The following is a 12,309-nucleotide window of genomic DNA, read 5'->3' as shown; positions in this document are numbered from 1 at the left end:
TGTTTTCCTTGTGCGGTTTAGTAATTTATCCCTTAACTAAATGTATTTATCAGCATTAAATGATCATTTAATCTCAATGTTTCATAACACAGATTTCTGTTCTTCAAAGGAATCAGATCCGTGAGTGAATCTCTGGGAAATCGAGACACATAACAATTTTTCAGGAAAGTGAAAAAAAAAAACTGGATCTCCACCAAAATCTGCTGAGCCCCCCCCCCCCCGAGTCCGACCGCAGCCGCTCGCCACGATTCATGGAAACCACTTCTCTTGTTTCTGTGGAATCCGGCTCTTTCACAACCAATTTTGCGGATCTAAAAAAAATACCATTTAGTTATGAAAACTACTGTTGCTCTTTTGATTTAGTGTCTCTGCATCGCCACATGTTACTTTAACCACTCCTACATTTATCTATGTTTGTTTGTGCTGTTAACTTACAGATCTGAGCCGACACAGTAACACTTGTTGCAGGAGGAGAATGTTTTCACTTTGTTTGTTGTTGAGCAGGATTCAGCACAAACCTCTGGAAAGATCAACATGGAAACAGGAGGCGTCAGGAAACCAGACTTTACATTTTCACGAGGATCCAGAAAATCAGTTTCACTTCCTCTGCAGCGTTTCCTGCAGAATCCGGTCTGTGGCTGGAGCTGGGCCGGACGTCGCTCTCAAGCACAAACCGATTGGGAGTGACAGGTACACAGACTCCAGAACAGAACTGCACTGAAAACACTCAGAGGAGGCAGAGACTCTGGAGTCTGACTGACTGCGTGGACGGTAAAAATGTTGTGGACGGACGGAGCAAAACACAGAGTTATAGATCTATGTAAATAATCTTTTGGATCATTATGAAACTGTGGCAGGACACATTAGAATAATGCAGCTGCCTCAATCGAGACAGTTCATGTTAAGATTAAATCAAACACAGAAATATAGATAGCTTTATCAAATAAGTCATCAGACCAGTGCTTCCATTACTTTCTCTCTTGCTGGTGTTCCAGTGAAACGAGCCGTGATAACACGTAATCAGTTCCGAGAAGTGAAAACCATGAAAGTTGTATCATCAAACTTTTGGGAAATAATTTACTGGGATAACCAAGAGATAAATACAGGTCAAATTTCTTATCCAAGAGGCTTCTTCAGCTGATGCTGGGAGTCACTGGGAGTCACTGGTTGTCATTCACCCAGTGAGTCATGTGTCCTGAGGTGTGAATTGTAGTAAACTTCCTGGGGATAGGAGGTCTTTAACCTCCTCCTCCAGTCAGAGATGGTTTCTCTAGTTTGAAGTAGCCATGGCCTCCTGACCTGAACACTGGGGGAAACTGGTACAGCCCAGTAAAACCAGTTCCCCAGGTCAGGACTCAGCAGTCAGGAGACAATGATGTCCACATGTTGAGCAGGGACAACAGGTGGTTTGAAAGAAGAGTCCCTCAGGACACATGGCTCACAGGGGGAGAGTGTTTTCAATGACTCCTAACGACCCTGCTTGGAAAGTTCCACCAGAAATCCCAAGTATAAAATGTGCCAGACAACATGTCCCTTTGTTGAGTCGTGGGACAGACGTGGGGACGAATGAGAACTAAAGAAGGTTGGTTTACAGGCTTACAGGCTCTGTAACGAGTGAATGAGAAGAAACTCTGTAAACATTTTCAAATATCAAGCGTTATCCCTTAAAAATTAAGTTTATATGAAAAGGTTGTAATCCTCATAAAGCCGTGTGACTTTATCTGAGTTCACTTTGGGTTTTCCCAACAAAATCATTTGTCCGTCCTCAGCAAACCTGTCCACCTAACACTTAAACCCCACTGTGGTTCCCGGGTTGTCTTTTAAAGTCACATGAGAACCTGAACAAATTGGCTCAAACACACACCAGCACATCTCAAACCACACAGCCATCGCAATCGATTGTTGCAGTCTGGTGAATGAGTATATGTAGTGAGCTCTGCAGCTGATCACACAGTCCTCAGACACGGTGGTTCACAGACGCGTCGGCAGCATGAACACGCTCCTCATCGGCCAGGTCATCGGCATCATCCCCATCTCTGCCCTCCTGCTCTTCCTCCTGGCCAAGCTGGTTTCTCGCCACCGCCTCGGCCCCATGCAGGACGGCCGCGGCCACGCTGTGCTGATCACGGGCTGCGACAGCGGCTTCGGACACACGCTGGCTCGGTGCCTCGACCACAAAGGGTTTGTGGTGTTCGCCGGGTGCTTGTATCCGGAGGGAATCGGGGCCCAGAATCTGTCCAGGCAGACGTCCAGCCGTGTGACCATCCTCAAGCTGGACGTCACCAAGGACGAAGACGTGAAGCAGGCCAAGAAGATGGTCCAGGAGAACCTGCCGGAGAAGGGTGAGAGGCTCTGTCTCCCTCAAACTCAGATTCTGATGTTTGATGAGCAGTGTTTAGATTTTAACTTTCATTCTCACATCTGTAGATGTTCTTAAATTAAAATCTGCATGATCGTGACTTTGTTTCTCTTCTTTAACTTCTAACATTCAAAGTTAGGAGTCAATACTTTTAATATACTTAGAAAATATGTGAGACACAATCGTAATATTGTATTGTTTAAATGGTTTAAATGAGCTTCGATAGATTTTGGTGTATCTTGATGAAATGTGAAGATTTGATTTGGACTCATTGTGACATGAGAAAGTAAAAAGCACCACGAGACCACCGACTCTCTTCATCTCATTCTGAGTCGTGACCTCTGACCTCCACGTTCCCAGGTCTGTGGGCCGTCGTGAACAACGCTGGGATCACCGACTGGTCCGAGATCGAGTGGAGCACGTTTCAAGATTTCCACAACATGGTGGACATCAACCTGTTTGGCTGCATCAGGACGTCCATCGCATTCCTGCCTCTGGTCCGAGCTGCTAAAGGTACGATGTCGTGCTTCACTGTGACGTCACGCTGGATTCATAGAGGAGATGTTGAAGATGTTTCCTGTCTCCTCAGGTCGGATGGTTTATGTGTCGAGCATCTTCTCCTTCTTCAACTGCCCCAACATGGGAGCGTACAGCGTGTCCAAGAGGGGCCTGGAGGCCTTCGCCGACTGCTTGAGGGTCGAGATGGCCAGTTTTGGTGTGAAGGTACGCTAATCCTGTGACACCACACAAACACACAAACACACAAACACACACACACACACACACACGCATACTTCCACACCCCTTGTGGAGCATGGGGTGTAACTCATGCAATGAAACTGACTCAGAGTTTGCAGGCTTGTTTTGACGTCACATGGTCACATGCTTTTATTCTGAAGAGGTGGACGACAGAATTGAACAGAGACAATAAATACGAAGCGACAGGTAGCAACTATCAGTAGCTTCTTTCCCATGTTTACTTTAGTTTATAACTTTGTCTTATTTTGTCTTTTTATTTCATAATTTATTGATAATAAGACAAATGAACAGACGCGAGGATGACGTTAATCTGGATAAATCAAGATTAATTATTCTATTCTCTTAATTCAAGAGGTGAATGCAGCCTCTGATGTGTGTTTTTTTCCACTTTCAGGTCAGCATCATCCAGCCGGGGAATTTCGGCCAAGCCACCAACATCATCCGGATGAAGTCGGGCCTGGACATCTGGGAGAAGCTGGACGACGAGCGCAAGCAGACCTTCAACCGGCAGTACATCGAGCTGGCCAGCGAGTACTTCATCTCCACGTGCAAGGGGGGGTTCAAGGACACCAGGCTGGTCATCAACGCCATGATGCACGCGGTCATGTCCGGGCAGCCCAAGTACAGATACCTGCTGGTCTCAGTGCTGGACCGGTTCTTCTTCCAGCTGCACCCGCTCCTGCCCACGGTCTTTACTGATGCTGTGTTTTCTCTCAGCTCCATGTACGGGAAAAGAAAAGAGATGCTTTACGCCAAGTAGGACAAACACGGGTCGCTCGTGGGAGATGCTTTGTTTGGGTCGTGAATCCTTCTGTTGTGTGTATTATTATTGTTATTGTTGTTTGAGCGTTACAGATGTTGCTGTATATTTTTATTATTTGTCTTGTTTGCGTTCTACTTTTCCCTACATTTCCTATACAAGAAAAAAAGAGAGTATCTTTATCACTGAGTTGAAATGAGTTGAAATCAATAAAAATCTCTCCAATAACACAATTGTTGTGAGTCACGTGCGTTTGTTCGGTAAATAACGACAACAAAGGCTGGATTGTGACTTAGTGTAACTCACACACATAGATATCAGTCGTTTGAATGTCTGATTATTTTCATCAAGATCCATGAATGTTTCTGTAGGAAATATTTGAAATTGTTGTGAACACATTGTTTAAGAAAGTGAAAGAAATCCTGAAGTTTGTGTGTAAACCTGCTAACTAACAAACCAACAGGGGTGAAAACACAACCTCCTGTTTTGTGCTGAGCAGGTGGTGGACGTCTCTGAAGCCGTGAGAGTGAAGCTCAACAACAACCTGAATAATGAGCTCAAAGAAGGGAGCTACACAATCAGGTGATACGTGTCACTAATCAATTCAAATCCCACTGTTGAGCAACACAAACACTTGTTGTGTACCGTGTTGATCGTGTGTGTCTCTCTCGGTCGACCACAGAGACGCCCCTGCTCAGGAGGAAGCTCTGATTGTCTCATGTTCTCCGGTTGGTCAGGCAAAGATTAGATTGTGGTCACAGGCATTAAGTGAAAAGACATCACACGTTCCATGAGCGTCATTTCCAAATGGCCCCCAGGGGGCGACAGACTCATCAGCTCAACACAATCAAACCATTGTTCCATCTTTTTACTTATTAGATTGTTTGCCTCGGATTAGAGTCACCGTGACCTTTGACCTCTGATTTAATCACTTCATCTTTTAGATTTGATGTCTGTCATTGACTAATCGATGGATCAACAGGGTTAGTGGTGTAGTTTGATTTCCAGGAGTGTGTAGTTTATAAATATGATTTCCAGGAGTGTGTAGTTTATAAATATGATTTCCATGTATCTGGGCTGAAATGACGACTCCACAGAACAAGGCTCACACAGAAGTGGATGAAACTTCCCTTTTCATAGCAGTAAATATCAAAGACTGTATGGCATCATTGGATTTTCCCATTTCTCACCAGACGCCAACTGATGGTTCGATGCTCACTTCATTGTGGGTTGAATCAGAAGTTTCTCTATTGCTGACTTGAATGAGTCATGGTTTTTAAAGTTGGTATTAGCCAGTGTGAGTTTTTACAGATGTTGGGACAACAGTGAGAACACGGCCTTTGTGGTATTAATACAATTGTTCAGTGTATAACCTAGAAAGTAACACAACTTGTGTGAGCTTTGACAACCGAGCTGTGTGGACTCATGACTGGATCTTTGACACAGTGGCGACAGTTTAACGTTTGATTTCGTGGATCAGATTCGTCTGACACCATGTTCACAAATAAACACTGACACTGTTTACTTCAGAGATCGGTGTTTAGACCGTGCGTGACATTCTGACAAGTCTTGTTTTCACTCGGTTAACTGCACTTGAACAAACAGGGGCTTTGTGTCTTATTTATACTGTTTCACCACACAGGAAACCGGACTGAACCAGCTGACACACACACTCCTGGGTTCTGCTGTCCTTTCACCACCTGGTACCAAACTTCCACTTCTCCCATCAGGCCTCACTGGTTCAGACCAAAATCATAGAAATAAAACTTGTGAAGTATAGATACACCTGTGGTTGTATGGAAAGTGCATCTGAGGTCACACAGGTGAAGTGTCTGTGCTGCTCATGAGGGCAGAGGAGGGTGATGTCTGTAGATCTGAGAAACATCACTGACTCGGCCGGAGGTGAGTGTCCTGAAGTGAACAACACCTCATGTTAGCTTAGAGCAGAGGTGGGTGTTAGCTTTGAGCAGAATTAGCTGTTAGCTCACTGAGCATCTTTAGCTGTTAGCTTATAGCATAGAGGGCAAAATTAGCTGTTAGCTCAAAATGCTAAATTAGCTGTTAGCTCACTGGGCATCTTTAGCTGTTTGCTTATAGCGTAGAGGGCAAAATTAGATGTTAGCTCGGAGAGTATAATTAGCTCTTAGCTCAAAATACCAAATTAGCTGTTAGCTCACTGAGCATCTTTAGCTGTTAGCTTATAGCTTAGAGGGCAAAATTAGCTGTTAGCTCAGAGTGTAGAATTAGCTGTTAGCTCAAAATGCTAAATTAGCTGTCAGCTCACAAAGCATCAATAGCTGTTAGCTTATAGCTTAGAGGGCAAAATTAGCTGTTAGCTCAGAGAGTATAATTAGCTCTTAGCTCAAAATGCTAAATTAGCTGTTAGCTCACAGAGCATCATTAGCTGTTAGCTTATAGCTTAGAGGGCAAAATTAGCTGTTAGCTCAGAGAGTAGAGTTTGCTGTTAGCTCAAAATGCAGAATTAGCTGTTAGTTCACAGAGCACTATAAGCAGCTAGCTGAAATGCTGTAGCCCCAGGTCTGGATGATATGAAGCTCTGGTGGGTTATAATGGTTTTCAGCCTGTGTCACTGGGTCTTCTCTGTGTGACGTGAACTCAGAGTTTCCCACCAGGATCAGTTCCAGATGACAAATTGCTCAGAAAGCAGAGAACAGGGTTTTTACTTGTTACATCATCAGTTCAGAGAGTTGAACATGTTCTCATCCTGATGCTCACCTATTAATACACTTCAGTCCCTATCAAGACACAGTGTAATTATGAAAAGCCCACTTTATCATATGTATTGAATACGTTAAGAGTGGCTCTGACAACAGAGGGCGACTTGTGGAGCAGCTCGTTCACATGTCAGAATGTGGTTGTATTAATTTACCGTGCTGCTCATCTACTTGATGAATGGATCTCTGGCTGTTTGACATAGTAGCAGCATTTGTTTTCTTGTAAATCTGCCACAAACCATCAAACCCCCAAGCTGACGCCTGAAGTGGGTGATTGACGTTAGCTTTTCTCCTTAGGATCCTTCTGGCTGTGATTCCTCAGAAAAACTAATCTTTATTAAGATCTGCTTCTCACTGGGAAGATAATTATCAGAAAACAAAACAAAAAGCGTCACAATTCCAGGAAATTTCTTCGAAAAGAGTAATAACAGATGACCTTCTTCTCTCGCCTTCTTCTTTTCAGATGAGAGAAACAACCTAATAGTGGTAGATAAGAGACACACTGCAACACTTGAGTCATCTGAGCAACTGACAAATAACCACTTCATTATGCATCACTCATAAAACAACATAAATCAGTGAGTGTCTGTGCTGCGCGCTGCAGAGATGTAGAGACAGTTGTGCTACTCGTTTCCTTTCTCCTGCTTGTCATCAACATGTTTACGTGAAGTCTCACAAAGTTGTACATTAACACAATTTCAATTAAATCCAATTAAAGGACACAAACAAATAATTATAATGCTGGAGGACTGAAATTAGTGGGAGTAGTGCCATCATTGTGATAATGTTTGATGTTGCTGCCCCCAGCTGGTCAGATTATGAACTGTTTAATGTTTTTCAGCAGTCTCACTTGTTTGCACTGTTCTGTTCTGCTGTGCGCCCCCTGCAGGTTGAAAGTTGACCTGCAGGAGCATCAGAGAACTGCCTCCCTTCCTGGAAGCTACTTGGGATTTCAGTGGTCGGATTAAATCATGTGGAGGTAAATATCATGAGACATCATGTGACCATTTTCATCAATGTTCAAATCATGTTTCTATCAAATTTAATGATCAGTAGGAAATCAGGTCAAAATGGTTATTTCCTCTACCAGAAACTTAAGAGATGTGGGTTTTCGTGACTGAAATCTCAAATATTTGGATCACTCACAGTCCACCTTTCTAAACAAGGTATTTATTAGTTTAATATTTTCTCTCTTTTGATATTTGGTGTAAATCTAAATCATCCCAGAGAGCCAGGGCGGCAGGAAGAGCCCGACTGTCCCCAGCAGACACACGATGATGAACATCCACAGGAAGATCCGGTCCACGACCATGGCCACGTACTTCCACTCCTCCTTCACCTGTAGAGACAAAACCGAATGAGAAGAGGACGAGACTCTAGATGAAAGTCTCTTATAAACCAGCAGCAGCGACACTTGCCGAGAAGTCTGCGTCCTCTGCTCTCAGATGCTCTGCGATGTAGGTGACCCCCTCCAGGGCTGACACCACCGCAGGAGACAGAGCAGTGCCGGATGGGCTCTGGATCGAACCATGCTCCACAGGGGGGGTGTCCCAGTCCAAACTGAGTGTGGAGCGTCTCTGTGGGAGGAGGGTGTAACCAAGAGATGGAGGGGAAGGTGGAGAGAGGGAGGAAATCCTCGGACGACCGCTTCTCCTCACCCCCGACCTCGGCAGGTTTGAGTAACCATGAATATCGCAGATGTGAATTTCATCTCCGCTGTCCAAGGAGTCCAGCTGGTGGCTGCGGTGGCAACCATGGAGATCGATGTCCGACTCCTCAGTGATCCAGGTAGATGTGATGTCGGGGGGGCCAGGGGTCCAGACAGGGAGGAGCCTATCGGTTATGCGTCTGCGCCTGGGACAACAAAGTGAGTTTGGGAAACAATGCCATGACTGTTTTGAGTTTTTAGTGATTAATACTGATTATTACAGTACAGTCCATGTATCCTGTGTCTAAACTCACTTCCTGTTGACTGGTTGCTCACCTGACAGGCCTCAGATCAGGATGTGGACGCTTCATGCACAGCCAGCGAGGCACCGAACACAGGAAGAGCCTCCGAACCCACGGGGGCATGGTGTGAGTCGCAGACGACCGGTGGTGCACGTTCAGCACGAACACGGTGATGGCGATCGACAGCGTGACGAAGATCATGGTGAAGAGCAGGTACTCCCCGATCAGCGGAATGACCAGCGAGGTCGACGGGATGATCTCGGTGATGAGCAGCAGGAAGACGGTGAGCGACAGCAGCACGGAGATGCACAGTGTGATTTTCTCGCCACAATCGGACGGCAGGTAGAAAACCAGCACGGTCAGGCAGGAGATGAGGAGGCAGGGGATGATGAGGTTGATGGTGTAGAACAACGGGAGGCGGCGGATGACGAAGTAGTAGGTGATGTCCGGGTAGATCTCGTGGCAGCAGTCGTACTTCTTGGTGTTGTAGGTGCCCACGGCGTTCACTATGGCCCACTCTCCGCTCTCCCAGTAATCCTGGAAGTTAGACTTTTGTTAGTCGTGCTCATGATGCGGCCCCGGTTGGTCAGTCGTCCAACTTCAGACTGAAATTCATGGCTCACAGACGATGTATCAGGTCGCAAACAGTCGCACCTTCAGGTCCACGGTGTTCTCGAAGGGCTCCAGGTCGATCTTGGCGCGGTCGTACGTCCAGGAGCCGAACTTCATCTTGCAGCTCTGCTGGTCGAAGGGGAAGAAGGTGACGTCGATGGAGCAGGACGACTTGTAGATGGCCGGCGGCACCCAGAGGACGCGGCCCGTGTGAAACAGCTTGGCCTTGGTCATGTGGGTCACGGCGAAGTCTCCATCCGCACTAGAGAAAAAAGCAGGAGGAAGAAAACTCAAGAAGCACGGCAAGAAAATGAGGGAGAAGTTGGAGGAGATTGAAACACTTTTTATTCAGCAGAGCTCCCGAGTTTGCATCTCATTGCGTTTCAAACTCAAAAGGTGAATCAATAAACCTGCAGCCAAACCCGTTTACAGAGGCGGCGTTAAATAATTGATCAGTGGATGTTAACGACACTGTATTCATGATGCAAGCTCATTTAGACAACTGCTGAAGGAGGAGAAAGTTTCATCTCCTACAGACAAAACTGCAGAATTAATGCTTCCTCGAGTCCCGGGGGGGTGGGGGGGAACTCGACTCCAGTGAAAACCGCGTGACGCAAGATCTCCGTGCAGCGGCAACAGAATCAGGGTCATTTATTCATCAGGATCATTTGCATGAATCACCAATTGATATGCAGGAATATGCAGAAATGGCTGTGAGGCCGTCAAGCTGTTTGCCTCCATGCAAGTGACCTTCCCTCCTCATCCACTCTCCTGCCGACGAGGACCTAGTTATAACGATCAAGCAGGTAATTGATCACTACAGAATTTATTTCCAGCTCCGCCTACAGAGATTCAGAGTCATCTCAGGATGTGTGTGCACCGTGAACAACGCCTCACACGTATCTGTGCTCCAGCAGGGAGAAGTCAAGTTAGAGTTTGGTGTGTGTTTACTTGTTGTACAGAACGATGTCAGGCACCCAGATGAGCTCGGAGGGAACTCTGATGGACGTCACGTTGTCGAAGTCCGACGGATTCCACTGCAGTTTGTAATCTGTCCACTCCTGTCAGCACAAACACACACACACACACACACACACACACACACACACACACACACACACACACACACGTTCTCCCCCCCCCATACATTATTACACATAAACAACTGAGCGGATTTACACAAAACTTGGCAGAAGGATGAGATTTGATCAAAGAAAGAACTCATTCATCCAGGAACCTTGTTTTTTTTTTACCTTTCTTTAGAGGTGTGAGATTCCCAGAGAATAGATCATGGATCCTTGAAAAAAAATCTATATCAACTGATATCTATGTGCAAGTTGGTGCAGAATCAAAATAAGAATCTGGATTAAATGTGGTTTTGGAGAAGTTGTATTTCTCTTATCTTTCTCAAAGCTCCCTCAGTGACACTCGAGTCTCTTTCCAACCTGTTTCAGCCACACATTGGTCGTCATCATCTGATTCTTCTCATCCTAAGAACCAAGAATTCACAAGTTTATGAATCAGGGTGTATTTGTAAATATTCTTTACATTTTACCGGGTCCTCCAGGATGTGTGTGTTCCTACCACGTCTATCAGCTGCGCGATAGAGAGGCCAAACTTGACGATGACCACGTCGCTGATGTTCCTCGCCGGACGCGTCCACTTGCTGTATCTTCCAAACAGGCTCCTGAAGAGCTGGTCCTCGGTGTGGACACGAGTCCAGTCTTCAGCCAGGACTGACGACGAGGGGCGGGACAAGAGGAGGAAGAGGTCTGCCTTTTCATTTAAGTATTTCTAATTGAGATTTATGAAGTATAATAAGAGTTATATTTAATCATGGGACATAATTGAAACATTTTTCAGATGGTTCGTTTTTAACCAACATTAAGACTTAGTTTTATTCCAGCAGTCGTCACAGACACATAACTTCATTCTTGATCCCTGGTGTTTGCCCAGTTGTTTCCGATGAGGTTCAATCTCTTGCAGGTACAACGGACACTGAATACAGGTCCAGGCGGCTTCAGGTAAAACATCTTCCTCTTTTTCAGCACCCCCCACCTCCCCCTCCCCCTCTCTCTGTCTCTTGGCTCACAGCTCTCAACTCTGGCATCACCAGCAGGCAATTTAGGATTAGCCACCGCGAGAGAAACGGAGCCAAGAGCATGAACAAGTGTGTGTGTGTGTGTGTGTGTTTGAGTGTGTGTGTGTGTGTGTCTGTGTGTGTGTGTGTGTGTGTGTGTGTGTGTGTGTGTGTGTGATTCCAGTTCCTTCGATAATATTTGACTGTTTATAACCTGAAGAAATAGTGGTTCAGTTAACATGGTCACGCATGAAAATGCTGTAAGGTTGTTTATCGTCATTAGTAAGTTAATCATTTTATTGAATTTTGATTTAATAGACGACATTCATAACTTGTGGGTTATTATATATAATTATTATATCATACAGCCACTAAGTTGTGTATTTTAAATATTACAAGTCAAATGTTTTATACCAGAAAGAATAAAAATGGATTCTTAGATGGATAATACAGTAATATTTGTAAAATAGGAAACTAAAATAGACATTTCTATGTCATTAACAACTCAACAGTTACCTATATATCTGGTAATATACAGATTAAAAAGAACATCAAACCTTCTAGGATTCACAGTTTGAAGTTTCTTATTAAATCACAGGTTTTTCTAACAAGAGGAAACACACAGAGGAAGAAGCGATTTAAAAAATCAGTCAATCTTCACTTATCTGTCGACGCCTCACTCACCGGAGCTGATGAGGATCCAGCAGCAGCAGCGCAACAGTGGCGTAGAATCCATTGAAAACAACGGAGATGTTGTTTATTAATGTTGTTATAAATCAGATGGAGCTCAGGTGGTGTCAGAACTGTTCTGCCTTTGTTCCCAGTCTCCTCCGCTCGTCCTCAAACAGCCTCAACCCCCTCCTACACTATCTCACCATCTCCTGGCGTCAGGAGCCAATCACGTCAAGTGTTTCTGCTACTGCTTTAATAATAATAATAATAATAATAATGATGATGATGATGATGATTATACTCCAGTATCTCTCTGTGCCTCTGATCCAATTACACATTTTCATGTTAGGACACAATATTTAAATATGTGAAGCTTCATGGT

General features: G+C 44.9%; 2 protein-coding genes across 4 annotated transcripts; one reads left to right on the top strand and one right to left on the bottom strand.

The window, feature by feature from the left end:
- The first annotated feature begins 214 nt into the window (after positions 1-214).
- zgc:113142 (uncharacterized protein LOC503524 homolog) lies at positions 215-4,079 on the top strand. 3 transcript variants are annotated; one of them, XM_062380918.1, is made up of 5 exons: positions 215-1,582; positions 1,962-2,342; positions 2,720-2,872; positions 2,949-3,082; positions 3,513-4,079. In XM_062380918.1, exons 1-5 carry the CDS (start codon positions 1,567-1,569, stop codon positions 3,876-3,878), a joined length of 1,050 nt encoding a protein of 349 aa, XP_062236902.1. In that variant the 5' UTR covers positions 215-1,566; the 3' UTR covers positions 3,879-4,079. The 3 variants fall into 3 exon arrangements, with proteins under 3 accessions (XP_062236902.1, XP_062236904.1, XP_062236903.1); XM_062380920.1 differs by having other exon boundaries at positions 1,955-2,342; XM_062380919.1 differs by having other exon boundaries at positions 216-2,342.
- A 3,747-nt stretch (positions 4,080-7,826) lies between these two features.
- On the bottom strand, positions 7,827-11,991 carry LOC133933871 (neuronal acetylcholine receptor subunit alpha-2-like). Its single transcript, XM_062381111.1, has 8 exons — positions 11,940-11,991; positions 10,760-10,911; positions 10,621-10,665; positions 10,127-10,236; positions 9,218-9,437; positions 8,598-9,100; positions 8,032-8,467; positions 7,827-7,952 (listed from the first exon to the last, which is right to left on the bottom strand). Exons 1-8 carry the CDS (start codon positions 11,989-11,991, stop codon positions 7,827-7,829), a joined length of 1,644 nt encoding a protein of 547 aa, XP_062237095.1.
- Between the last annotated feature and the right edge of the window lie 318 nt (positions 11,992-12,309).

The sequence above is a fragment of the Platichthys flesus genome, chromosome 22 (assembly GCF_949316205.1).
Source record: "Platichthys flesus chromosome 22, fPlaFle2.1, whole genome shotgun sequence".
In the NCBI taxonomy this organism is placed as follows: domain Eukaryota; kingdom Metazoa; phylum Chordata; class Actinopteri; order Pleuronectiformes; family Pleuronectidae; genus Platichthys; species Platichthys flesus.
Note: the sequence above shows the minus strand (reverse complement) of the source record. Positions and strands in the feature narration are given on the sequence as shown.